Source organism: Aspergillus brasiliensis (assembly GCF_001889945.1).
Source record: "Aspergillus brasiliensis CBS 101740 unplaced genomic scaffold ASPBRscaffold_2, whole genome shotgun sequence".
NCBI classification, from domain to species: domain Eukaryota; kingdom Fungi; phylum Ascomycota; class Eurotiomycetes; order Eurotiales; family Aspergillaceae; genus Aspergillus; species Aspergillus brasiliensis.
The window spans coordinates 1,054,529-1,080,918 of record NW_027137443.1 but is presented as its reverse complement, the minus strand read 5'-3'; the positions used below and the strand labels follow the sequence as shown (position 1 = coordinate 1,080,918).

At 49.8% G+C, this 26,390-nt stretch overlaps 5 protein-coding genes across 5 annotated transcripts; 3 read left to right on the top strand and 2 right to left on the bottom strand.

Annotated features, from left to right (window-relative positions):
• Positions 1-2,722: 2,722 nt before the first annotated feature.
• On the bottom strand, positions 2,723-5,095 carry ASPBRDRAFT_38097 (uncharacterized protein). Its single transcript, XM_067623871.1, has 7 exons — positions 4,776-5,095; positions 4,493-4,710; positions 4,272-4,432; positions 4,173-4,194; positions 3,434-4,116; positions 3,245-3,374; positions 2,723-3,178 (listed from the first exon to the last, which is right to left on the bottom strand). The coding sequence occupies exons 1-7, from the start codon at positions 4,842-4,844 to the stop codon at positions 2,809-2,811; spliced, it is 1,653 nt and encodes a 550-aa protein (XP_067483042.1). The 5' UTR covers positions 4,845-5,095; the 3' UTR covers positions 2,723-2,808.
• A 422-nt stretch (positions 5,096-5,517) lies between these two features.
• Positions 5,518-8,333, top strand: ASPBRDRAFT_143990 (uncharacterized protein). Its single transcript, XM_067619221.1, has 4 exons — positions 5,518-5,774; positions 5,849-7,616; positions 7,669-7,697; positions 7,760-8,333. The coding sequence occupies exons 1-4, from the start codon at positions 5,658-5,660 to the stop codon at positions 8,252-8,254; spliced, it is 2,409 nt and encodes an 802-aa protein (XP_067483041.1). The 5' UTR covers positions 5,518-5,657; the 3' UTR covers positions 8,255-8,333.
• A 1,519-nt stretch (positions 8,334-9,852) lies between these two features.
• On the top strand, positions 9,853-11,601 carry ASPBRDRAFT_51505 (uncharacterized protein; the record flags this gene model as incomplete). The annotated part of the gene is made up of 2 exons (XM_067626738.1): positions 9,853-10,594; positions 10,658-11,601. 2 exons carry the CDS (start codon positions 9,853-9,855, stop codon positions 11,599-11,601), a joined length of 1,686 nt encoding a protein of 561 aa, XP_067483040.1.
• Positions 11,602-12,308: 707 nt separating this feature from the next.
• On the bottom strand, positions 12,309-14,205 carry ASPBRDRAFT_38094 (dTDP-4-dehydrorhamnose reductase family protein). The gene is made up of 5 exons (XM_067623870.1): positions 13,983-14,205; positions 13,665-13,928; positions 13,532-13,551; positions 12,751-13,462; positions 12,309-12,689 (listed from the first exon to the last, which is right to left on the bottom strand). The coding sequence occupies exons 2-5, from the start codon at positions 13,874-13,876 to the stop codon at positions 12,659-12,661; spliced, it is 975 nt and encodes a 324-aa protein (XP_067483039.1). The 5' UTR covers positions 13,877-13,928; positions 13,983-14,205; the 3' UTR covers positions 12,309-12,658.
• A 482-nt stretch (positions 14,206-14,687) lies between these two features.
• ASPBRDRAFT_51500 (uncharacterized protein) lies at positions 14,688-26,125 on the top strand (the record flags this gene model as incomplete). The annotated part of the gene is made up of 8 exons (XM_067626737.1): positions 14,688-16,296; positions 18,215-18,372; positions 24,030-24,072; positions 24,140-24,207; positions 24,280-24,447; positions 24,549-25,102; positions 25,159-25,794; positions 25,858-26,125. 8 exons carry the CDS (start codon positions 14,688-14,690, stop codon positions 26,123-26,125), a joined length of 3,504 nt encoding a protein of 1,167 aa, XP_067483038.1.
• Between the last annotated feature and the right edge of the window lie 265 nt (positions 26,126-26,390).

The window sequence follows — 26,390 nt, the reverse complement described above, 5'->3', positions numbered from 1 at the left end:
GGCTGGGTATATTTTCTTTTTTTATTGTAGTAAGGACGGTTTCAGCAGTTCACCACGAGGCTTATAAAGCAAAGCGCATTGGAGATGCAGACGACAACGAAAAGAAGGTAGAAGAAAAATACAATGGCGTCAGTCCCCAACCAGTTGGGCAAACAAAACCGGTTTTATGCTTTTCTAGCCTGGTAATGTTTTTTTCTTTTTCTTCTATTTTCTTCTTTTTCCCGGGCTGGAGGGGGTGCATTCAAAGGATCGTGGAGACAGTGCGGAAATACGGTATGAGCATCAACAAGTTGCAGTAGCGGCGCAGATGGAGTCCGGTTAGTGTTGTCCTTGTGGAGGGTGTGAAAGGGAGCGAGAATCAAATCAGATCACCAAACAGCCAACTTGCATGCTGGTGCTTTGGTGCTTTGGTGAAGGAGCAGACAAGGGCGAAGGGATTGGAACAAATAACTGAGGGTCGCGTGTCTCCACCCCCTAAAGGTTGCAGACATGTTTCACAGGGATCACAATTGCTTCGTGCAGGTTGGGAGAGACCCCTTCTGGGATAGAGAAAATCAACCAAACAAACAAATAAATAAATCGAAAAAAAAGAAAGGAAAAATGGTGAAATGAGAAAGGGGTGGGAAGGAGAAGGGAAAGAGAACAGAGAGGAGGGGAGAGAGGGAGCGAGGAATGGAAAGCGAATAATGATCACCGGCACGATGGAAGGACGATAGTTACAAAGACTGGCCGGTTGTCTGTGTGGGTTTTGGTGGACTGGACTGTGGACTGTGGAGGAGGAGTAGCCAAAAGGGTCCAGGTGGTTCGAGTGGAGGTTCGGATGGGTTTTAATTTTAAAAAATCGGATGCTAGTGACCGACTGGGTTTAGCATCGATGGATGGATTTACTGTTCTACACTGAGTTATACTATCTCTGGATAGTCGTATCTATGTCCCTCCGTAGTATTCTCTGCTATGCTCCAGGGAAACCTGCAGCTTCCACCTGCTACCGTCGGCCACCTGCAAGGGGTTTCCAGGTACTACTGCGATGGTATGCATGCACTCCCTTCCCCGATTAACTACTAACTGACTAGTATCGTACGATCCCCCTTAAATCCACCGAATTATGCTCGGAGATCACCCCCAGGGAAACAATACCCTGGAAACATTCAAGACACAATCGGTTTAACGGGAGATTCCGTGGCGGTCGCAGGAAAGCATAAAAAATTCCGCCGCCGCTAAAAGTGGCAGCAAGCGAAGCTAGTAGTACTCCGTAGTTTATGATTCCATTTCTGACAGTCTGACAGGCCCGATTCCAGATTCATTCTTCTTGTCAATCATTGAAATCACGCTATAAATATGATTAACCTTTCCGTTTTACTCCATAGCTCCATCGCATTTCCAGGAAACTAATTTCTTGCTACGCTCGCTCCCCCTTCATGAACTAGTCAGGTCCCCTAATGGGATGAAAGTGGAGAGGGAATGCCAGGGGTTTCACACACACAGCGGATTCAGAAATTAGTGTCTGGGTTCAGAGAAATCCTTAACACTGGACGAGCTTTGACATGCCATCAAGTGTTCTTAACTATCTTATACCGAACAACGTATTATCTACTGGCGTTCAGGGGATTCTTAAGGGTGGTTGTAGTATACGAAGTAGTGAGAATAATTTTCGATTTTCTTTATATCTTTCAAGTGGATGATCGTTGTGTTTTTCTAGCTCTGGTCTGGTCTGGTAGGGTTGCACTAATTTCTCATCCCGTTAGGTTGATCTTTATTTAGGAGTTTAACACCTTGATCAACTAGTTAACACCTGCTTGAGATGTAAATAGTAATTGTCGACCCAGTATCCACCAATACCAAAAACATTGGTGGCTTTGCCCTCGGGGGGAAGATCTCGCTACCATGTGCGGGTGAGGCGGCCCGAGCTGATGACGAGTTCAGTAGAGAGGCATGAGTAGCACAGACGTTGACCCGTGCGACTTACGTTGATAGTACTCAGTTGATTGCTTCTTGACATTGTGTTCCCTTTTGCAGGACCTCAAATTCTCGGGAATCAGCCCGGTTATTTAACCAGCGAAAGCAGGTACAGTCAACTATTTACTCCCGAGACGTGATGGTGTGTGAAAATCGGCTTCTCGGCTTCGATCTCGCTTCCAGGGAACTTTGGTGTTCACCGCCACCACGTTGTTCACAGCAGCAAGGGAGCAGTCTTTGATTTCCTAGACAAGACAGATAACATATATAAATCAGCTGAAGGTCATTATAAATATCATTGACATTATTTTCGGCCTCAATGTGGCAGGGGTAATGGACCCAATTGACTCGGGAGCATTGATTCAAGGCCATACGGGCGTTGGAATGACCGGTTGCGTGGAGTCCAAAGTAGAACCCGAGAACATCCTCAAGAATGTGCCTGAGGGTATCCCTACCTTCATGTCACAAAACCTTTACTATGTTGTCCACTGCGCGTCATGTCTACCTACCATGGTCTGTGGTTTGATAAGCGGTATGTCTCTTGTCATTGACATGTAATTGTGCGACTAACAGAGCAATAACAATGCCATGTCAAGTAATGTTTAAAGCACAAATCTATGTGCTGGTCATCTAAAAGTGTCTCTTAGTCGTAATTACTCTAACGCTAATCATCCTTTTTGCAATAATGATCTTGAATGAAGTATTTCTCAGTTTGTATGCGCAAAGTAAAACTTGACAAGAGAAGCCATAAGGACCTATCTGGTGGCTAACTAACAGACACAACAACGCAAGATCTGGCCCGCCATCACTGGACACCTCCTCGACAATGAGAAAGATAAGATATCAAATACACTACACTATATAATCGGCTTCAATCATCATGTCCCCATTGCTGTTGAAAATTGGGTTCTTATATTCCAATGAACCCTTTCCGGGGATCACGAACCGGGCCGAATTGTTTAAGTCACCCTCTAGACTTTTCTCGGCCTCACCGAACGAGGTACTCTGGAATTGCTTCACGAGCTGGTCTTGGAATTTCTGATACCTGGTCTTGACTTCGTCCAGCTTATCGAAACCCGCGGTGTCACCCTTCCACTGCAGCGGGTCTGCCTTCACCTCGAAGACCTTGGTCAGATCGGTGGGCAGGTTGAGAGAAAACTTCAGGCCACCGTCGGTAGTGGTGACGGTGATGTTGGTTTCCCAGGTAATTTTGACATGGATGCTGAATGTTCTTAGTCAGCTTAAGAACAGTGAGGATGTCCGTCAAGGTGGGAAAGAATATACTCACGTGTAGTCGTATTCCGCGACCATTGGGTAGGTGGTGGCCACTGCCTGGCAAACAATGGTGACATCTGTAGTACCGCTCGCCTTGATGTCGCCAGTTCCGGACGCGGTGCTCAGTGTGTTGGATGTGGTACCTGAATCGCTAGTGTTATGAATCAGATCCCTCTATTATGGGAGCAATGGGCTGACTCACAAGTAATGTTGAGCTTATTCCAACCGGCATCAGACTGGTATGTATTGTTATATTTCTGCTCCTCGTTGGAGGGAGTCCACGTCCAAGTCAGATTATCCGAGCCGCTTTGTTTCCACGCATAAAAACTTGCATCGCTGGAATGGCTCGGGTCGCCGAGCCCAATGGACCATTGCTCCCCGAACAGGTTCGGGTTACTGGCACTGGCGACCCAGGCGTATGTATACACATTGAATTGAGATAGCAGCTTTGGGGCCGTAGTTCGAAAGAGGTAGCTATCCCAGATGATGTCCCGATCGATGATTATCGTGCCGTTCATGCCCTTGGAGACGTAGTTTCCCGAGTACTCCAGAAGCCGGACATCGGGAAAGGGTCTTTTGTCGGTCATTTGGAGGTAGAGGAGCATGTTGTTGTCGCCGGCCGACCCAAGACCCTGTCCAGGCTTCGTCTCATTGGGGGCGATGTAAGGGTATGTCTGCAGCTTCAGAGACGTTGGAGGAAAGGATGGCGCCTCCTCGTTCACGGTCTCGGGCTTGTCCGTATGTAACGCATATGCCAGGGTGCGCTTCTGACGGTCCTTCCACTTACTAGTGTCCGGGTCTGTATACCAATGGCCCAGGATCAAACCTAGATAGGACTTTTGGTCCTCGGACAATTCGGTGCCGTTGAAGGTGCTATGTGCACGACTGGGAATAACTGTCAGTAACGAACGTGGATCACGGTAAGGGGTATAATCACTGACTCGAAAAAAATGATATGATCATCTGGAGGTAAACGCAACAATGTCAGTCAATCAATGTCCTCCCCATTCAGTGTGAGCAATCTAGCCCGTTCTACTTACTAGTGAAAGCAAAAAACAAAGAACTGATCGAGTAGTCCCCAGGCTGCATGATCTGTGTTTGGACTTGCTTGAACTCGTCTGAGCTTGGATCAACCACCTCCTTATCAAGAGTACAAGTCCAAGCGATAGTCCAACCACTAACATCGAACTCTTTGTCCGTACTAACAAACCCGCCATACACTGTTAGTCATTGAAATGGAAATGAACGTGCTCGAACTGACCTGACGGTTAGGTGAAGAGTTCCCGACTCCAAGGTACAATAGTACATGGAGACGACATCCTGCTGCCCGGTAACGTCCAGGGAAAGTTGACTACTCTGTAGTTTAGCATCGAGAGTGCCAATCCCCTCCATCGAAGCCTTGACTTCAGTTAGGTCCGTATGATTCTTCAACAACTGGGACATGCCATCGTTGATGGCTTTCTGCGAAAGGGCGGTGATCTAATGCGAGGCTGTTAAATCTCCCTTCAAGCAATATAAGCGGGCTCAGAACAGTCAAGATATACCTCATTGAATCTCCCCTTGTCGGTGTCGAGGGAAGACTGGAGACGCTTGCTGGCTTCAGTTTCACTCATGATGGTTGGTTTGGTTGGAGTCTCGATTTTGGAGATAGGTAGAGATAAATGCTGAGATACTTATGTATTCGCTTTGTAGGAAGAAGGCTTTAGGAGGATGTGATTGTTGATGAGAACTACCCAAATCAAGCGGCGAGATGAAGGCCCTTAATATAGGCGAGGCACGTACTACATTAATAGCTGGGTGTGGGATGTTCGCGATGTTCAAGACAACGGAAGAATCATCCGAGCTTTTTTACCCGGGCTTTCTCCTCACCCAGTCTGTGCATAATGACGCCCATTGTGCACACAGCATATCCAATGAATTGCCAGATACTATTTCAGAGTGTTACATCAATGTGAGGTGTTTTCAGCTACTCGGAGGAAGCCCCTGTCCATTGAGCGGGTTCTACTCCGTAGCGAAGGTGCTAATGCATCTCCTCGGGATTTGCACTCCAGCTGTGGCGCTATTCTGTGATATACATCCCCGCCCATTGTGCACATCGTATGTCCAATGCACCAGCAGAATCCTTTCTTAGAGCATCACTAAAATGATTCCCGTATGAGCCATTTTCTGCTGCTTGGAGAAAAGCCTTGCCACCGAGCGGGGTATGCATACAGTAGAGTCACTTCGTCTGCTATAAGGTGTCATCAATATATCATTTTTGGCCTCCTTGGCAAAATGCCGTTCTGACATGATTTGTGAAACAATTATGGCTATTCTGAGATCTACATCCCTGCCCAGTCGTATAAAGCATAAGATTAGTTTTCCTGCTTCATACATACGGTTTCTCAAACCCTCTATCTCTATCTTCTCAGACAACAAAGGCAATCATGTCCTACTTATATGAACCCCAGCCAACTCGCCCAGCTGAGTGGCAGGATCAGTATGCTCTCACAAACGTGGTTTTGGCAGTGCCAGTCAAAGAAGATACTGGGATGAAAGACAGAGTAAGTCTTCACAGTTAGGCTCTCCATATCTGGTGTGGGTAGTGTTAATGAGAGAGGTGCTGCGTGAGGAATAGGACACTGGCTATCGACGAGGATTGTATATGACCTCTACTGAATTTGTCAAATCCCTGACCCACAACCCAACGTACATTTACACAGATGTTCTGGCATTTGACGCGGCTGAAACGACCATTTCATCCACGCTGGACAGTATGTTTGTCCTGGCTGCGCGGGTCCTGACTGCCGACGCCCCCGTGACTATTAAGGTCCAACCTGCCTCCTACACGGGCTGTGTGCTCCGGATCTATGCCTCTATTCTGGACCAGCCGGTGACGGTGCAAAGTCCCGATGCGTCGCAGAGTGTCCGCTTGGAGCTGGGTCCGGGGACGGATCACGTCGGGGCGGTGGTCACCGTCCAGACGGACAGCATCAGTGTCGCGTACTACCAGCAGTATTTCGACGTCCAGGATGAGGTGTTCGAGGCCTCGCTAGCGACACAGTTACGAATTGCACAAGCGCTATTCTGGCAGAAGCCTTCCATCGCCATGTCACTGTGTGCGTATGTGGCCACCGCAACGGCCCGTCCCGCGCTTTATCCGGCGCTCAATACGCAGGCGGTTTCCCTGGGCCAGCAATTAGCTGCCCAGGCTATGACCGGTCCTGACACCTCCTATGCCCCTGCCTTGAATATTAGCCAGTACCGGCAAACTGTCGAGGATGCCATTGATGCTCTGGAGGCATTCCAGGCACAGTACGAGCGGTTTCAAGATCAAAAAGCCAGTGTCAAGGATCACAAGGCCGCTTGGACCACCATGCTCCAGCAGGCCATCAATCAGCAAGCCTTGCGTGAGCAGGCTCGGGATCTTGCCTCCGACAAATACGATGATGCTTGTGCCACTCGAGACAGCTGTCATGATCTGGTCACAACGGGTCGCCACGAGTTGGATGCCGCCCGGCAAACGTTTGAGGAAGGCCTGCTGGCCTGGGAAGAGAAAGAGGTGTTCATTGGTGTGTTCGGCCTTTTGACTGGAATCTTGAAATTTGGCGAGCAGCTGTACAGTATCTCTGCAGCCTCCGCCCTGGACGACGTGCTCAAAGCAATAGATGGCGCAAATGACATTATCAATCAAGTCAAACAGGCTGAGAAGAACACCGCTGCACAGGATCGACACATCTCCGCAGATACTTTGCAGCAGCTCACGGAGTGTATGGGCCCTCTAGAGACTCTGTATTTCTCCATGGTCACAGTCGCCGCGGCGGTCAAGAAATTCGAAATTGATCCAAATGTGGCGATTCCGTCCGTGGACGATATCTCTGGCACCAGTCAAGGAGATGCCGATGCGAAGCTGATTATCACATTGGCTGCATGGGATACTTGGAACTTGAATTCTGTTGCGCAGCTGGACTTCGCGGTCGCCCATGCCATCCCAGGCGCTACCGCTTATCGGTTGGCTATTCAGAAGTATAGCATTAATGGGAAGGCGCTGGCTCAGGCGGATGCTCAAGCCACCAAGGCAGGACAAGAATACGTGCTGGCAGAAATGGCAGTTATCACCAGTGAGCAGGATATCCAAGAGCTGCAAGAGCTAATTGATAAGTATACCGGTGAAGCAGAGCTGTATGCTACAGCCGAAGCGAAGTTCTATGACTCGTTTCTGTTCATGCAGACCTCAGTGGCTCTTCAAATGCGCAATATGGCCTGGGCATACAAATACTGGGCGCTGGAGGACAGTCCTTTAAACCTGGACTCTCAAAAGAGCGCTGCCCAGTTTCGCAATGATGTGTATCTCATTGATGACGCGATGAATACCGTCAACTCCAAGTACGACCGAATCCTGCAGTGTAAGTAGACCTGCAAATGGTCTCCGGAACGCACTAATGAAGTTATTTCCAGTACTCACACAAACGGTGTCATCCAACGACGTAAGTTCCGCCTCCGCCTCCAACCATTGCGCAAATACAGGATTTCTCACACGCCTCTACAGCTTCCATCCAACTTCGGCCCCTTAATGATCTCCGGCCTTCAGAGCGAAACTCACAGCGCCAGTTTTACTCTCACCCCGAGCACCGATCCAGACAGTGATCCCAGCTTCGCCAGCATCTTCACAGGCGGGTCACACTTCCGCGCAGCCGGCCTAATAGCCTATCTCCGGGGCGCGCGTCCCCTGCCAGAGAATCTCCAGAATGGGGTGTACCGCGTCAACCTCAATCTTTCGACCTCTGGCTTGTATGCAGATATCCAAGATGGTAAGATCTTTCATTTTACCCGCGGGCCACAGAGTGCCCGAGTGTCTTACGACATCGATGCCAAGGGCAAGGTCGGGGACGTGCATATCGACGGATCATTCGGGGATGAGGTCCATGCGTATCCGACTGTCTTTACTCAGTGGACGATCCAGTTGTTGGATGGCGACGAGCTGGATTTGAGTCAGCTTACGGCGGTGGATTTGGCGTGGAGCGTCTATGCGAGGTTTGACTAGTGTTTGGCTTTGTAAGAGAAGTGCGTAGTTTCGGTAGTTGTCGAATAAAGATATCGGTTTGTAGCGTCTTGTGAGCCGTATATAAAAATGAGATAGATGTAGACAAGATACTCAATGCACGACTCGTGACGACGGCTCCAAAATTGACCCACTAGATAGATTCAGTCCGATTAGGTCCAATCTTCCTATTCAACCGAAACTTGGGCGTTGTCGTGGATTGCCCAGTTGATTGCGACGGAGCAGACTGCGCATAGGTTCTGTGTTCGCCTGCTCAAAAATCCTGACTATACGCTTTGGCAAAAGTCATCAGAAGAACTTCTGAGGTTTTTTAGCATCTGGGAGCGTCTTAACACCGCGTCAATAAGCCCATGAACCGAACTTTCGCTGGCCTTCTGGAATATGGGGGTCCTAGCTTCGATAATGCTGTCTGCACGACCAATGTTGTCTACCATAAACATCGACGCAGCTGTAGCAGTAATACCCACCGTATTAATATGCCACGTAGGAAGTCCATCATTGGGAGCGTACATGCTCTCAACCAAAGGCAGAGCGTGATAAGATATAATAATTACTTTTCAGCCTATTAGCGGAGAAGTATAGATATAGGAGGAAACCATACCGCTGACTTATCTATGCAAAGTATTAACGCTAGCCACAGTATCATATAAGGTTTAGTTGCTGTAAATTTCAACAATTAAGAGGGGAGTTCATAGTCAAAGTCTAGACACAGGGACCTGCGAACATTGAATATTACGCCATATGCATCATTAAAGGCCCAGGCCCTTTGATTTATCAGTCTATAATCTGCTCTCTTACTAGTTAAATAGTACTAATGTTCAGGGTAAGATTCTTCACTTATGCGGTCCAAGAAATCCGGTACCTGTTTTCTAACGATGAAGACTCTTGATGGAGACAAGCAGCTATTGAGTTAGCGTGCATGAACATCGCTTATTCTGAGTGTGAGACGCAGTATGGGTGACGTCAAAAGTAATGGTCAACTCTACCTTGGACCATTTGAAGCTTAAATCTCGGGAAATGATTTAAGCTTGTAACCACACCTGGATCCTGGGGACTCTAGCCGAAGGCGGCGATCAAACCGTGTTTATTTTGAAGCATAGAGGCTGGTGATGTTCAGAGAAAAGTTAGCTTGCCAACCTAGTAGGTAAGGCAAATGAAGGAATCTAAACCAAGGACTTTTGTATCACTATAGCCAGAATACGAACTTAGAGTCTAGCCACTGTATCAACTTTCCCGGAGAGAACTTTTGACGGTGTTCATGGTCGATCATCAGATGTTCCTCGTGGAGTTGGTCTCTCTTAGTGGTCACAATAAGGTTATAGAACCTCGTAAACTGTAGGATACGTGAGGAAGGCCATGGTTATCAGCATGAACGGAGAAGATAGAGAACGCTCTAGATGCAGCATTATATAATATTGTAGGCTAGCGTCTGAATAACTAGGCTTCAGTATAATGGGTATAACACAGGCGAAACATACACGTTACTTTGAACATCATCAACGCCTTAAGCACCATCTTACTGAGCTACTAGTCCAATCATGTTAATCGGATCAAAATTATCTCATCTCAGAGATCTTGAGATGTCCAATGATGAAAATGGCATTCGCACGCCACCCCCGAACAGCCTAACGAGCTTATACAATGATTTCAGTGAGCAAGCCAACGAGTATCGAGAATATGTTCAGACCCTCGCAGGGCAGTGGCCTGGGTTGTCCTATCTCGATGCTTATCTGCAAGATGCTCGTTATCTAAACAGGGAGTCTTTCACGATTGGGCTCGTCAAGCCGAACACAGTTCCTCCTGCGCGTTGTAATCTGACATTGGAAGAAGTTCTTTTCGAACTTGACGGCGAACCAAGTCCTACACTCATAGTGTTGGAGGACCCCACTCCTAGAATGGTTGCAGAGCTCGGGGGGAAACTGGGAATTGATCCTCAGTTCTGGGCAGATTTCCTGGTCGGTCCATCTTGGTTTGGGTCAGGAAAGATACGTATTGGGTCTGGTAAACCGAGCGTCTCCTATAGAGATGACTGTCTGCTAGAGCAGCTCTGGCCCCTTCCAAAGGCTGCGAGGCAGCAGGAACATTCTTGTTTCCGTTTTGTTGCCCGGAGAGAACCAACTAGCTCTGATAAAAGTGTTGGCCCACTTAGGAATGACTATATTCCACTATCAACTTCCTACCCCATATGTGGAGATGCCAAACCCGGACCTCCAATTTGCGCCAATTCGATCGAGCTACGCAACAATCTCACTATATGGGAAAATACATATGCGCGCGATAGGGCCAGGAATGAAACCTCAGCACGAAATATACCATGGATAAGTGAGTGACTTGGAGTCGCAAAATGCGTCTTTGGGAAGTATCTAGTAACGCTGACTTCCACAGGTGTCATTGCGGTGAATAACCAGGGTAGCCGGCTACCAGTCCGCGAGCCAGGTCCTTCATATATTTTCAGAGAGTTCCTCCCAAGGCCACGGTTTGGTGACCCCTTCGACCCGGAAGTTCTGGATATCACAAAATCATGGGAAGGGCGACCTCAACACGCTCTAAGAACCAATCACTCCATCAAGGAGATACTCTGCTACCATCTCTTCCGCCATCTTCAGAAAGAGTGTTTTATTCGTGCCGCATTGACGTCCCCGAGCCTCCTATTCATCGATATACTCCAGTTAATCGGTTGCTTCTGGGTGGCTGAGATTGAATTCAGACATTTACACCTATCCTGGATGGAAGTGTATTACCAAACGGAAGTTATAAAACGGAGACAGAGTTTCTTCTTTCTGGATCCCCTCTATCCAAACCCAAACGGCAGACTCTCTGCAAAGCTCCAGGCAGATATGATTGGTTTACATAGTGATCTCATCGATATTGAGCCATACCAACAATTTATCAAAGAAACCGAAGAGTATTGCAAAGCTCAAGAGCAGCTCACAGGTTCGTCAGGCTACAAGGAATTAGCTAACGACTTCACCTACCTGCAGGGTGCTCTCTCTCGCCTGACTCAACGGACTAACAGGGTCATGGGCTTTCTGCGTTCGATCGAGGATGAATTCGAAAAAGCAAGATCACGATACCGGAACATGTTGCTCCTCATCCTGGCAGTCTGGGCCTGGTTGGTTTCACCGGTTTCAGTGACTACTTCCATACTGAATTTGGGTGAGAACTCTGGAAGCAAGGCCGACAAAGTTGGGGATATCCAAGTATTTTGGAAAATCGTCGTTCCTCTTGCAGTTGGAGTGATTTTGCTTGTCCTTATTTTGCTTTGGGTCACAGAATATCATACTCTAAAGGCGGCGCGAAAGGCAACTCGCTCTAGGAGGTATCGTTGACATGTGCTTGCCTTGCTTTGCTTTGTATGTGCCTGATGCTTTTATCCATATCCAGTCATGCTACGGAAGTTCAAGCTAGCAAATTGACTTTTAGGGGCCCGAGGGGGTGCATGATGAGGATGATATAAAGATAGTCAGTAGCTTACAAAAGTTATGTAGAGTGGTGAAAAGTTATTATCTCAAATTTATCTGGATATTATATAGAAGTTACATGAGATATTTATATTCTAGTGGTATATAGATATTTAACTTCTCTCTACTCCTTCATGTTACATTATGTATAATTACTACCCATTATAAAACTGAAATAAAAACCATATAGTATTATGTACACGTTACACTTATGTCAATTAAATAGTTCTCAACAGCTGTTATAAACTAAGATCTTCTCTCTGTAATTGGCTACAACCCCCAGCAACAGCGGCCTACTATGAAATCAGATTCAATTGTTAGTCTAGAAATACACCATACTAATCATTTCATCAAATTTAGCAATAACTACCCCCAAAACTTTACCTTGGTTTCTGTACCACAAGTTTTGAAAATGGGATACTCTTGACACCCGCATATAAATCGATGAAACTTTTATACTTATTTGATCTATTTCCACCGGCCAACTCCTAATGAATAATTTAATTCTGATTTTATACTGATATCGAAGCCTGTCTCACCCATCTATGCGCAAAGCCTAGTCTGTTTATGCTTCAGACGTGTCTTCTTTGATTTATCGTCTTCCATAGGCTAATATTGTCTGACGGATGATATGATGACTCTCGTAACTCCAAGTACCTACTACAATTTGAATTACTTCAATACCGTTGATCAAGCGCGGCCAATTACAGGTTACACCAGCCATATAGCGATGAATGTAACCACGGACAATAGATTCTAGCAGCTCCTACTCGTACACACCCTAGCTGAACCCGGCCCATTTCCGAGATGGTCATCGGCTGTTTCATTGCTTCTTTTAGACATCAAGAATCATGCACGATTGCATGCTAAACAATTTGCGCAGCAGGCGTCATACTACTCATAGACTAAACTCTCTTGAACTAATTCAATGCTTGTACGCTCCCAAGTGTTTCCGCCTGCATTCAGGCGTTAGCCCTCGACTATGCAACGTCGATCCTGATATGGAAGAGAACTTACCACCATGATACAAAGTCGACCGTCCGGAGGTCAATCCCGAGATCTTTCAGCGCTTTGGTCGACAAGTGAGTGTCGTAGGGCCGCTGCACACTCGCGTTCGGGTCATTCCCTTGCTTGTTCCGCTCCATCCCAACCAGGGACAGTCCGAGCACATCCGCCAGCTTCTCACAGATCTCATACTTGGTCATCCGGTCCTCCGACGAGAATTGCAGGATCTTGGGAAGCTCGTGGATGCGCTGCCGCTCCTTGATATACTTGATCACAATGTCACGGCACACCCGTGCAACGTCTTCGGTGTTGGTGGGATAGCGCTGGGCCCAGTCGTCCATCTTCACCCCCGCGTTCTCATCTTGGGCCTTGTACACTGCATCCACGAGGGTGTTGACGGCGCTCTCCGAGTTCTCCTTGGCAGTACCGTACAGCACGGGCACCCGCAGCACGATCCCTAGCCCGGTGTCCTTGGTGGCCTCCAGCACGGCCAGCTCGCCATCCCGCTTGAACTGCCCGTAGAGATTGGGCGGGTTGGTCTGCGCGTCGGCCTCGTAGGGAGCTTCCCCCTCCTTACCGGGGAAGACATAGTCGGTCGAGATGTAGAGCAGCAGGGCACCACGGCGCGCGGTCTCTTCTGCGAGGGTGCGGGTGGCGTCAACGTTGACCCGACGCGCCTGGTCCGGGTTCTGGTCGCACAGGTCGGGGAAACGGTTTGCGGCACCTAAAGCGAAACGGTCAGCGTCCAATGGGATGCAGACTGACTGCATTTCTTATGCAGGAGATGGCGTACAATGGATGACTATTTGAGGTCTGCAGAGGGCACGGGCATCAGTCAGAATCAATTCGTGAACAACACGGGTGTAAGGTTGGGGAATCTCAGTGTTAAGATGCAAGGCGGAGGTCGTGATCAGGAATTGATTTACTTCGCTTCGTTCAAGAGATTCTTGATGTCCTCCTCCTTTTCCAAATCGGCCTTCTGTATCGTGGGAGGTATGGCTCTGGAATAGCCCTGGCCAACGACCAGACAGCCGGAATGCTTGAAGGTATTGAACACCTGTCGGCCCAGAAGGCCAGTGGCACCAGTGACAAGAACAGTAGTCGACATATTTCCGAATTGCGTCTCGGTAGAGGACATGGTGGAAGAGATCAAAAGAGACGGGGACAATGACGCGCTGAAGAGAATGTTTCTGGTAGCTGGTCAACTGCGGGGCATCTTCATGACGTAACGACGGGTCTCTTACTGTCGGTTGTCTTCGTTTTACTTCTGGGAAGAGATGAGGATCTGTCACGGTGAACTAATCGGGAGGAATGGGTCGAGACACAGCGTTATGGGCCAGGCACATTCGATCACTCTCTGGTGGACTTGAAACGAATCTACTGCTGATTTGTGAGGCTGCATCGATGCGGGGCTTGGCAGCTCGTGCTGCCTCGATTCCTCTTTGGGAAATCCATTGCTCTCATTTCATCCACCAACAATGCTATCACTATTGGTGATTATGACACTCCCATTTGTCGTATACATCAATTGATGGGAGACTATCTGGATATGTCATTTAATACTACATCAATTAACTCAATCACACGCAATGGATTCCTCATATCTCACCAATTACCCATCCCTGTCGCACTGCTCAATAGCAGCGAATATTAACATAGCGTCACTCCTTGCTCAAAGCCAGTCATACGAACAGCATCGTCATCATAATGGCCATTCATCCCGATCATCCGCGGTCTACTGCCACTACATCCGATCGAAGCATTCTCAATCTTGGGGGGAGCTGAAGTGAACCGAGTTCTCCGCCGTACAGGCCGATACCGCCCTACCGACGGGACGGAAGCACCAACCGGAGAACCACCCCAACTCCGACCGGTAAGCTTTTTAGACTTTCAAGATATAGCCTGTGGCCGTTCTTCGTCTTCCTCACCACTACCACCACCCTCCCATCATGTCTGGTGCCAGGAACCTCTCTGTCGCCCTCCGACGGGCTCGCGTGCCCAAGCCTCGCTCTCTGCTTCGTCCTCTGTCCGTCTGCGCCCCGTCTCCCGCGACGACTGCCGCCCGCGCCTTCAGCGTCACCTCCGCGGCCAATGCGACCAAGGAGATCAAGTACACCAGCAACGGCTACCCCAACCTCAAGCGGGATCCCAAGTTCGCCGAAATCTCCGCCGACGATGTGGCTTTCTTCAAGGAACTGCTGGGTGCCCAATCCGCCGTGATCGATGGCGTCACCACCGACGCCGCCGACGATATCGAGCCTTTCAACAGCGACTGGATGCGCAAGTACCGCGGCCACACGAGACTGGTTCTCAAGCCCCAGACGAAGGAGGAGGTCAGCAAGGTGCTGCAATACTGTAACGAGAAGAAGTTGGCGGTGGTCCCTCAGGGTGGCAATACCGGGCTGGTTGGCGGTTCCGTGCCGGTGTTTGATGAGATTGTCATCAACCTGTCTCGCATGAACCAGATTCGCTCGTTCGATGAGGCTTCTGGCGTGCTGGTTGTCGACGCAGGTGTCATCCTGGAGGTTGCCGACCAGTACCTCGCTGAGCGCAACCACCTGTTCCCCTTGGACCTGGGCGCCAAGGGTTCCTGCCATGTTGGTGGCAACGTGGCCACCAACGCTGGTGGTCTGCGTCTGCTTCGCTACGGCAGTCTTCACGGCACCGTCCTCGGTGTGGAGGCTGTTCTGGCTGACGGAACCGTTGTCGACGCCCTGTCGACGCTGCGTAAGAACAACACCGGCTACGATCTGAAGCAGCTGTTCATTGGTTCCGAGGGCACCATCGGTATCATCACCGGTGTGTCCATCCTGTGCCCCCCTCGTCCCAAGGCCGTCAACGTCGCCTACTTTGGTCTCGAGAGCTACGATCAGGTCCGCCAGGCGTACCAGGAAGCCAAGGGCCACCTGTCGGAGATTCTCTCCGCCTTTGAGCTCATGGACGGCCGCACCCAGAAGCTCGTCCACGAGTCCACCGGAACCAAGTATCCCCTGGAAGGCGAGTACCCGTTCTACTGTCTCGTGGAGACCAGCGGCTCCAACGCCGAGCACGACATGGCCAAGCTGGAGGGATTCCTGGAGCACATCATGGGCGAGGGCATCGTTGCCGACGGTGTCCTGGCTCAGGATGAGACCCAGTTCCACGCCATCTGGCGCTGGAGAGAGGGTATCACGGAGGCGCTCAGCCACCTGGGTGGCACCTACAAGTACGACGTCTCCATCCCTCTGCCGGAGCTGTACCAGCTGGTTGAGGACTGCAAGGAGCGTCTGACCAAGCTTGGATTCGTTGGCGACGACGACTCGTTCCCTGTCCGTGCTGTGGTGGGATACGGCCACATGGGCGACTCTAACCTGCACTTGAACATTGCGGTGCGCCAGTACAACAAGGAGGTCGAGAAGGCCATTGAGCCTTGGGTGTACGAGTGGATCCAGAAGCGGAATGGCAGCATCAGTGCCGAGCATGGTCTCGGTCTCGCGAAGAAGGAGTTCATCGGATACAGCCAGAATGATACCATGGTGAAGTTGATGAAGCAGCTGAAGGGGCTATACGACCCGGTGAGTACTTTGCAGATATTGGGATGCGTGTTACTAATGATTATAGAATGGAATCTTGAACCCCTACAAGTACATCTAAAATGCAGCGCATATGGAGTTACCTTGATATCGATGTTAAAAATGAATGAAATATTTGAGCCAGAGTCAGCGTAAGTAAGCCTAAGTAGAATACGGTAACCATGTAGCCACTCCGAGTTTCCCTTCCGTATTATCATCTGACGTGAGATTAAACGAGACTGCTTGTTTAATAGTCAGCTACTTAACGAGAGGGAAGTCTAGCCCCTCCATACCTTCATTAGCAAGATGTAGCTATCCTCTGCAAGCAGTAGATTCGTTACCAGCCATACACATACAACGTATCCATATCCACTTCAACTCAAAAGTATACAACATCACACTCCTCTACCATAAACCACATCCACATCCACTCCATTAAACTATGACAGAGACATCGGATCTGACCTATCTAACTCCGCAAACTCCGCTCCTACAACTTAGCCCCATCGGAGTAAATGGCATTAAGCCTATTCCCGGAGGATGATCTCAAAGATAAATACTAGATAACCTAGACGCTCCATCCACAGTATATAACGATCACCACCCCCATCCCCCATCTCCAACATATGCCCCCAACTGAAACCACCATACCCCCTCCCCCTAACATCACCCCAAAGTAATCCCAAAAAAATGTCCCAAAACTGGCTCATAACCGGCTCCTCCTCCGGATTCGGCGCCTCCCTCGCCCTGGCCGCCCTGCACGCAGGGCACAAAGTCCTCGCCACAGCGCGCAACCCATCCACCGCATCGCTCCAAAACCCCGAAATCACCTCCCTCGGCGGAATCTGGATTCCTCTCGACGTGAACAACCCAGAAACCCCCACGCAGATTCAATCCGCCATCACCACACACTTCGACGGAGTCATCGACGTCGTCGTCAATAATGCAGGATACTCCCTGCTAGGAAGTATTGAAGATATGAGTGAGTCGGAGATTGAATCGCAGTTTAGTACGAATGTTTATGGGCCGATTCGGGTATTGAAGGGTGTGTTGCCGTTTATGAGGAAGAGGAAGGCTGGCACGGTGGTCAATATTAGTAGTAGTGCGGGGGTGGATGGTGCGCCGGGGTGTGCGGTTTATGCGGGGTCGAAGTTTGCACTAGAAGGTTAGTATATATATCCCAGTTATCTATTGGTTTGTGTGTGCGTGTGTGTGTGTGTATGTGTGTGTGGGTGTGGGCTAATCTTGGGTATGTGGGCAGGCATGTCAGAGTCTCTATCGAAAGAGCTACAACCCTTCGGGATCAGAGTCTTACTTGTGGAACCCGGGTACTTTCGGACAAACTTCTTCAGTGCGTTCGTGGAGCCTGCGGCCGGGTTGAATGCGGATTATGTGGGCACGCCAGTAGAAGCAGCGCTGCAGTTGATCAAGGCGAAGCATGGGAAGCAGGAGGGGGATCCGGACAAGGCGGCGCAGAGGATTCTGGAGGTGGTGATGGGGACGGGGATGGCTGAGGGACGAGAGGATCTTAGGGGTTTCTTGAGGGTGCCGTTGGGGCCGGATTGTTGGAAGAGGTTCTCCGGGAAGGTTGACGGGGTGAAGCAGAATTTGGAGATTATGAAGGAGATTGCGCATTCGACTAATTTTGATGAGTAGACTGGTATATAGAAGGTAGTGGCGTTGGCTTGATAAGTGGGATAGTCATATCAGCTAATAAAATCCATCAAATATGGCTGTCCCCTCCATAAAACTAGCCATTAATCCCGCATCCATCAGTTCGTAAGCTTCAAACATGCTCAAGAGTTGCAGGTCATTCTCTGCCGCCGCTGGAGCACTGCGCTGCGTCTTCTCGGACATCAGGGCAGCACACGCCGAAGCCCGGAGGGAGATGAGTTTTTTGGCCGACTTGTCCAAGAATCCATTAGCTGACTCGCTCTCTTCGCCTCTCGATGTCTTGGCTTCTTGCACCTCGCTGATCAGGCGGTCCAAGATCCACAGAACGTCCACCGTGGATCGCACCAGGTTAGTGTCCCATATTGGATCGTTCATAGTTGACAGCGTCATAACGACTAGGATGCTCCGCGCGAGGTAGTTGAAGAAGGGGAACGACATTCCGATATAATCGTCAGTGCGGGATAACTGGAAGAAGCTATCCAAGGCTGATTTGGCGGTTTGGAGACATGCGTGGAGTCCTTCGAGGCGTTGTAAGTCTGGGACGTCTTGCTTTTTTGAGAGGACAAGGCCGTGGATGCTCAGCTCGGTGTAATATGTCGAGGCACGGAACAGGCCTGTTCATCAGTCATCCTATCTGACATCGGTATGAATGGGTGCACTCACTGTTCTCTCGCAACTCGGGTGTTATGCTCTGCTTGACTTCATTGACTTTCCGCTGCAGAGCTGTGAGATGAAAGGCTGCTGGAACGGCCGTCGACGCACTCCGAATATGCTCTGCCTCTCTTGCAATACGGTGCAGCCGGACTTGATGAGTGAACACTTCGTCAAGCGGCGTTTCGCCTTTCTGGGTCAGCGCTTCGAGGCATTCTTCCATATGTGACGTCCACTGCATTGGTTGGATGTTCGCAAGACATGTCGATATGCTGACTGCGTTAGGCATGGACCAGCATAGGAGTGGCTGTGGACTAACATAGAGCTCAAGACAAAACACGCTAGGACCGCTCGCTGCTCCTCGAGCGTCCGCGTTGGTCCTCTCGATGATACGCAGCCACCCAGCCCGACAGTAAGTACATTAGCATCATCAAGTGGCTTGTTGAGGCGCAACTCGTAAACAACCGTAATAGCGAGCTGGGTGAACCGCGGCAGTCCCATTGCGGTGTCGTGTAGCAAGTGATCGTAGCCCCAGGCTAGAACTGTCAAGAGCCCTAGCAGGAGATCAAGGTTCACTACACCAGGATCACTGGAAAGAAACATTCGTTCCGTGGCGATTCTTCTTATCTTCTCCCCTAAGGCGAATTTCGTCGGTATTGACGGACAGGTCACCGCCATGATGCAGAGGAACAGAAATGGCCGCTCCTGACGGATCCATTGCACGTCATTGGGGAGATGAAGGAAGGGGAAGTACTGAAGCATGTGAGTTCGGAATACGTCTAGGGACTCTTCCGGTGAAGATTCCAAGCTGCCCAGACTAGAGGTCGATCCTGGGATTATATGAACTTCCCCAGAAGTAGCAGGAGAGTTGGAGTTCGTTGCTGGAGCGGAAAGAGAGTTCCCGACAGAACTGTTGGAAGTACTTTGGGCCCGAAGCGGCTGAAGAGATGACACCAGCTCATCCAGCTTGCCTTCTAGCTGAGCAATGCGCGCGGCGGTGTTGTGCTTCTGGGACTGTATCGCCCTCGCCGAGGTGCCTCGCTGGCATGACTTGTTCAATCGATAGCATCTTTCACATCCTTGACCACCTGGTCGGTCAACGCATTTACACTTGGATTTTGAGCAATTCAGACAAGCCTGTCCGCCTCGGTCAGTAAGACGTTGACAGTGGGTGAGCTGACATACCCGTCCGTATGACTGAGGGGCCATTCTAGGCATATCCCCAAGGCTTAGATATACTTATATAGCTGGTGCAGATAAAGATACTTAATGTCTTCATGAATGGACAGTGGAAAAAGAAGCAAAGAGGAGTGAAAGCGATGGAGTCAGTGGCCTGCTCTCATGATCATCGGGGTTCGGCACGCCGGATACCGATAACACTAGGTGTGCCGGAGATCTTCAAGTTAAAGGCTGACAAAAAAAGACGAGAATCACCTCTTGATTAGTTATAGAGAAAACATTAGGGTGCACGGTAATATGATATTCTTGCAGAAAGAAATAAGACTAAAGCTACAATAATTAATACTATGTAGTTTCCTAGTTGTATACAGACTCGATCTACGGACCGGGGTTCGGAGGCCGATCCCGGTACTATATGGGGTGACTCATGCCAGAGCATCAGGTACTTTCAAGACAGGGCATGTAAGAGAAAATCAAGGCAAAATAAGCACCAGCAATCAGATTTAGTTAAGTCAGATGAATGAATCGACATGCCATTGATAGTGTCCACGATACTCGGGTTATTGAGTTATACGCATGCAGTATGGATGGTGACAACTGCAGAGTACACCTCTGTCAGCGGATGACACGGTAGTCTAACTTGAGGAATCTTCTATTCGTAACTCTCATTCGTATGTATGAGGCAGAGGTAAGCTGTCACTTGGTGAGAGCTTCGCCGCCCTGTTCCAGGGCTCTTCATATATAGGATGCTAGACGGGAGTTGATATTGGTAAAGGCCAAGTTAACGAAATTACAATCCATTCTCATACAATGCCCTTGCCTGAGCTAAAAATACCATTATAAAAAAAAAACTTTTATATCATTCAACCGGTGTGACAGACACCCTCGTTCCGTTCCTGGAGCACAGCGTCAAGGTCAATGCCTCCTCCCATGGTCCTGGATCCTCACTCTTCAAGGTCCGGAATTCTTGGGCCATGCGGACAGTGACATATCCGACTTCAGTCAGCGCATATTGCTGACCCAGACAGATGCGTGGACCTCCATTAAAGGGAAGGTACTCCCAACGAGGCTGCAACTGTCCATTCTCCCAGCGCTCTGGGCGGAAAACATCCGCGTCGGGTCCGTAGATATCTTTGCGCCGGTGCATTGCATATACATTGTACTCAACGGTAGACCCTTTGGGCATGAAGACCGGCGAGCGACCATCTTTGCCTCCTCCGCGCGGTAATACCGTATCACTCAGTGCGATGCGCCCGTTAACTGGTACGACTGGATGCAACCGCAGCGCTGATAAATTTGTCAGTGATATGAGATATGGGGCAGAATCATGGCATATTCGACTCACATTCGTTCATACAACATCGGAGGTACTTCAGGTTCCGAAGCTCCTCATACGTGGGCAATCGGCCCTCCAAAGTAGCTACTTCCTGGCGCAGCTTGTCCCAGATCGCCGGTTGCTTAGCCAGCACGAAGAACATGTTGCTCAAAAGGCTGGCAGTAGTGTCGCGGCCGGCAAGCAGAACGTTCATAAGCTCGTCCAAAATGCGACGTTTATCAGAGGTGCGTCGCGCCAGTTCATGAGAGAAGATATACTTCTGATGCTTGGTCTCTTCGTCTGCTCCCTTGGACTGGGCTGCTTGGACTGCCTCGTTGACAAACCGCTCAGCGAAGTCCCGGCAGAGACGATAACATTTATCTGCCTTGTTGTGAGGTAGCAATCTGCCTAATGGGCCCAGAACGATATGCATTGTTATGGCTTCCTGGGCATAGTTGAAGGCCTGGGCAAAACCAGGCTCATTTTGGTCCATCTTCAGGCTGCCGACCGACTGACCGAACAGGAAGTCGGTGGCCGAATCAATGGTGTAGCGGAAGAAGAGATCCTGCAGATCCACCACCGTCACTCCATCACGAGGAATCCGGGCAAAGAGGTCGGGGATCAAGTCTTCGAACACTGCCAAATCCGCAACCTGGTCGCGGTTGAAGCTCGGCCGGATAAGGGCACGAGACGTGGCCCAGTGGTCACCATCTGTGTCGAAGATACCTTTACCCAGAAGCGGCTCGAAATGTGGGAGACGGTGACCCAAACCCCAGTTCTTGAAATTAGTCGATAGGATCGATTTTACATTCTCCGGCTCGATGGTGAGGACCCTGTAGCGACCAAACAGTACTTTGCAGGCGTAAGTATTCCCGTAGAGATAATACCGCTCGTTGTTTTTCTCCAGGGAACTATGCGCCCGGAAATAGCGAACAGAGGCCCATATTTTATCGATTGCCAGGAAAGGATCCTTGTTGACAACGGGCGGTGCCTGGCAGCCATGGCGGCGTGCAAAGTTGCGGCGGATAATATAGCGACGGATCCTGAGGGAGACGAATGTGAGTGCTACCAGGACCGTCCCCAGCAGGAGAAGCTGGTTTGTATGGGGGTTGAGCAACAATCCCATGGTTGAAGAGAAGATGCGAGATGGAATGTTGGATGAGGAAAGTAGAGAGAACGGGAGGAGAAGAGAGGGGTAATTATAATCTACTGAAAAGGTTATCTCCCCAAGCATAATTGCTGCCTCCCAGATTCTAGAACTACAGGACTACTAGTACTACGGAGTATATACATCGACGGTCCACGGTAGCAGTCCGGTCACACGGACTCCTCGGATACTACGTTGATTGTCTTTGTATGAGATTGTAACTACATTTAGAAGCATGTAATTGCATCAGTTACAGACCGAAAGCTCCATTTGTAATGTGGGTGAGATGAAGTTTTAATTCTGTACTACGGTGTAGTTAGTGTGCGAATAAATTTACTTTTAGTAGAATACGATAGTTCTGAATAGATATTACATCGCTTGTAGTTAAACCACTACTGTCAACCCTGGTGAACAGAAAGCATGGGTCATGATGTATTATGATACCCAGTACATCGTGCAGGGTAGCAGCATATGCTGGAGGCCTTAATCGAGTTAAGCAGATGTGACGAGGATACTGCGTAAGCGGAACTCTTCGGTTGAAAGCAATGCATCTGAAGTTTCTTAAGCAGCATACTACGTAGATAGCCACGCCACAAATTTTCCGAGAGACAACGAATTCTAGTCAGCCTGAGAAGTTTGTATACAAAGAGACTAGCTATGCGGGGAAGGTGGTATCACTCTTCAGGCCCCCCATCGATGACGTTGCCAACAACGGCGATGCACGATCGAGACTCGATCCGCATTCGTGTAGTGGCTGCTGAGTAGCTGAATATCAAAGGAACTCGCACAGATCAGCGAGATCCATCGTCTTATTCCAGCCACAGTCTGAGATCAGAAGCTTAATCATGGGATAGTTAAGCAGGTTGGTTAACTAGTTAACGTAAACAACGGTTGGACTGCCCATCTGGTAATCATACAAAAGATCCTTTTCCAAACACATGATATCTCAACCATAAGAAGTCTAGGAGTGATAATTTTTAATATATATATATTATAGATTAGATAGGAAAGCTTTGAATGCCTTTCAAAAATCTCTAGAAGTATATATAATGGCTTTTTATATTACCATATCTGTATTTTATCTGTATTATGCAAGATTCCAATATATTTTATATAGAAAAAAAATGCTAAAAATCTCTGGAAAAGATTTTAAATATTTATCCCTTTATATATAATCTGTATATGAAGTTAGAACTTCTCAGATGTAGTATTGGTTGAGATATATCAGAATCAAATAGGCATCTTTTATATGGGAAAGCAGGATGGGCCGTCCAACCGTTGTTTACGTTAGTTGTTTTAACTAGGCAACTAAGTAAGCAGTCAGCATATGACATCCGGCAACCAAATAATCCGAGCCGGGCGGTCAGCGGCAAGGCGGTGAGGGGAAAGCAGCGGGAACCATGGTTGCCATGAGCTACCGCCTGTTGTGTCGGCCACGAACCATGGGAGCGAGCGGCTGCCGACCACCGGATGCGCGACGGGCTGGTCCTTGAATGGAGGAGTCCCTGGTAGCTAGCCTCAGCTCCCCGTTGATTGCTCCTCCATCCCTCCGCTCTCCAAGGTCGGTTTACTCGAATTTGTTCGGCTCAGCGTCTGCATCTTGTTCCCACAGGATTATTTCTGCTAGCTGGCTGTGCGGGTTGCCCCTGGTGCGTGTTGAGTTGTGTGGTCCCTGCTCACCTTTTTTTCCTGTTTCTCTTTTCCCCCTCTCCACTTTTTCACATCATCGCTGTCTCATCGAGAAGGAGAAATCCTGCACGCGATAATCATGGAGGACGACATGTCAGCTCAATATCAGATGCTGGAGGAGCTGGGAAGTGAGTGGTCCTGCGGAATGTGTCAGTGGAGGCAATCGCATCGGGAACTGACCGTTTGCTCCTGCAGGTGGAAGTTTTGGGACGGTGTACAAAGCAATTGAAAAGGCTACCGGAGAGATTGTGGCGGTTAAACATGTGCGTGTGACTCTGCATGGCTGTTTTGCCCGGTGAACGTATCAATTTATTGACATGCATCCGCTGTTACAGATCGATCTCGAATCTAGTGAAGATGATATCCAAGAAATCCAGCAGGAAATCTCCGTCCTCGCCACCTGTGCTAGCCCATTCGTGACGCAATACAAGGCGAGTTTTCTGAGAGGTCATAAGCTGTGGATTGTGATGGAGTTCCTCGGTGGTGGATCCTGTCTGGACCTGGTAATTCATGAGTGACCTGTCGCTTCTGGGTGCGCTTTGCTAACCACTTCCAGCTGAAACCCGGCGTTTTTAACGAAGCCCACGTCGCCATTATTTGCCAGCAACTGCTGCTGGGTCTGGATTACCTGCACAGCGAAGGCAAGATCCACCGCGACATCAAAGCCGCCAATGTGCTTCTGTCGCATACCGGAAAGGTCAAGTTGGCGGATTTCGGCGTGGCTGCACAATTAATCAACATCAAATCCCAACGCAACACTTTTGTCGGAACGCCGTTCTGGATGGCGCCCGAAGTGATCCAGCAGGCTGGATACGACTACAAAGCGGATATCTGGTCCCTGGGTATTACGGCGATCGAGATGATTAACGGCGAGCCACCACACGCCAGCACCCACCCCATGAAAGTGCTTTTTCTGATTCCCAAGGAACCCGCCCCCCGCTTGCAAGGCGACGACTATAGCAACACCTTCAAGGACTTTATCGCACAATGCTTGACCAAGGACCCCGAACGAAGACCGAGCGCGAAGGAGCTCCTGAGACACAAGTTCATTCGCAATGCGGGGAAGACGGAGGCTTTACAGGAACTGATTCTCCGGAGGCAGGACTGGGATGCTGGCCGGGGTGTGACACACAAGGTGAAGTACTATGCAGAGTCTCTGTACGTGGCCCGCCCCCGAACACACATCACATCCACTAACTACTTTGGTGCTCCAGCAATACGATCCGGAACCTGGATGATGATGACGGATGGGTATTTGATACCGTGAAAGCTCCAACGATGGCTATCCGCGAAGAGCCCGACGACTTTGAGAACGAGCCGGAACCCCAGGACTGGGTGTTTGATGAAACCTCCGAGCTGATGGACGACTTGCACATCTCTAGCCCCCCTGTTCCACCGAAGCATGCAACGAATACCGCCGTGAGACGGACACCGGCCCCCGAGCGCAGTCCCTCCCTGCGGCGGGCCAAGCGGCGATCCAGCGGCGTGAAGCAACCTCTGGGCGTGGACATGAGCTTTGGCAACAGTCCCTCGACCGTCCGCCAATTCCGCCGGGTGTCGGACAAGATCCCACCCGACGCTTCGTACCCCCCGCAGTTTTCCTACGGTGCGGACGAGAATGCCAGTCCCAAGACGCTCTTCTCGGAGCCCAACAGCAAGGAAGCACAACTGGGCCGTCGCGCATACAGCAAGGCGGTGGGACTTGCCTGTCAGGAGGTGTTGAGCACGACGGGAGATGACGAGAAGCGCGAGGCGATTTCACGGCTGGCCGAGGCGTGGAGTGATCTGGAAATGATCGACCCCGAGGGCCTGTATCATATCGTGAGGGCGATGACGGAGCGACTGCAAGGGTAAGTGGCGAAATTTCCTGCAGCGAATGGCAAGGGAAGCTGATGAAATGGCGGTTACTCTAGCGACCCCAAGCTGGCCAGCCTCGTCCCACCCGCTCCACCGGCCGAATCCCCACAGAGGCCGCGACTGGTTCTGGCACAAAACAACCCACATCTGAAGAGCCACCGGCGCCGCCAGAGCGCGGCAGTGTCCGAGTCCAACCTGCAGCCGACGCAGCTGGCGAATCTCCCGGGCCAACAAGTGCCGGGCATGGAGCACACGAAGCAGTTGTCGGATGTGCTCTATCAACGATGGTCTGAAGGCCTCCGTAACCGCTGGCCTGGAATTTAAAAAACTCTTGGGGGTCCACTGTCCCTGTTCCTGACGCTATTGACAGGTCCCCCCCCCTTTGCGGCTCTGTCTTCTGTTGATTTGTTCTATTATCATTTCTGTACAAAACTGGTTCCCGGGGCGTTTACATGTTGGGTCCATGGGCTTGTTGGATTTGCTGCACCTATTGATTTTCATTCTGCATAATTCCCCCCCTCGCTTGGTACGGTTGTCCGATGCATTGGACTGCCCGGGTTGTGGCCAAGCTGGAGGCCAGCTGCTGGTT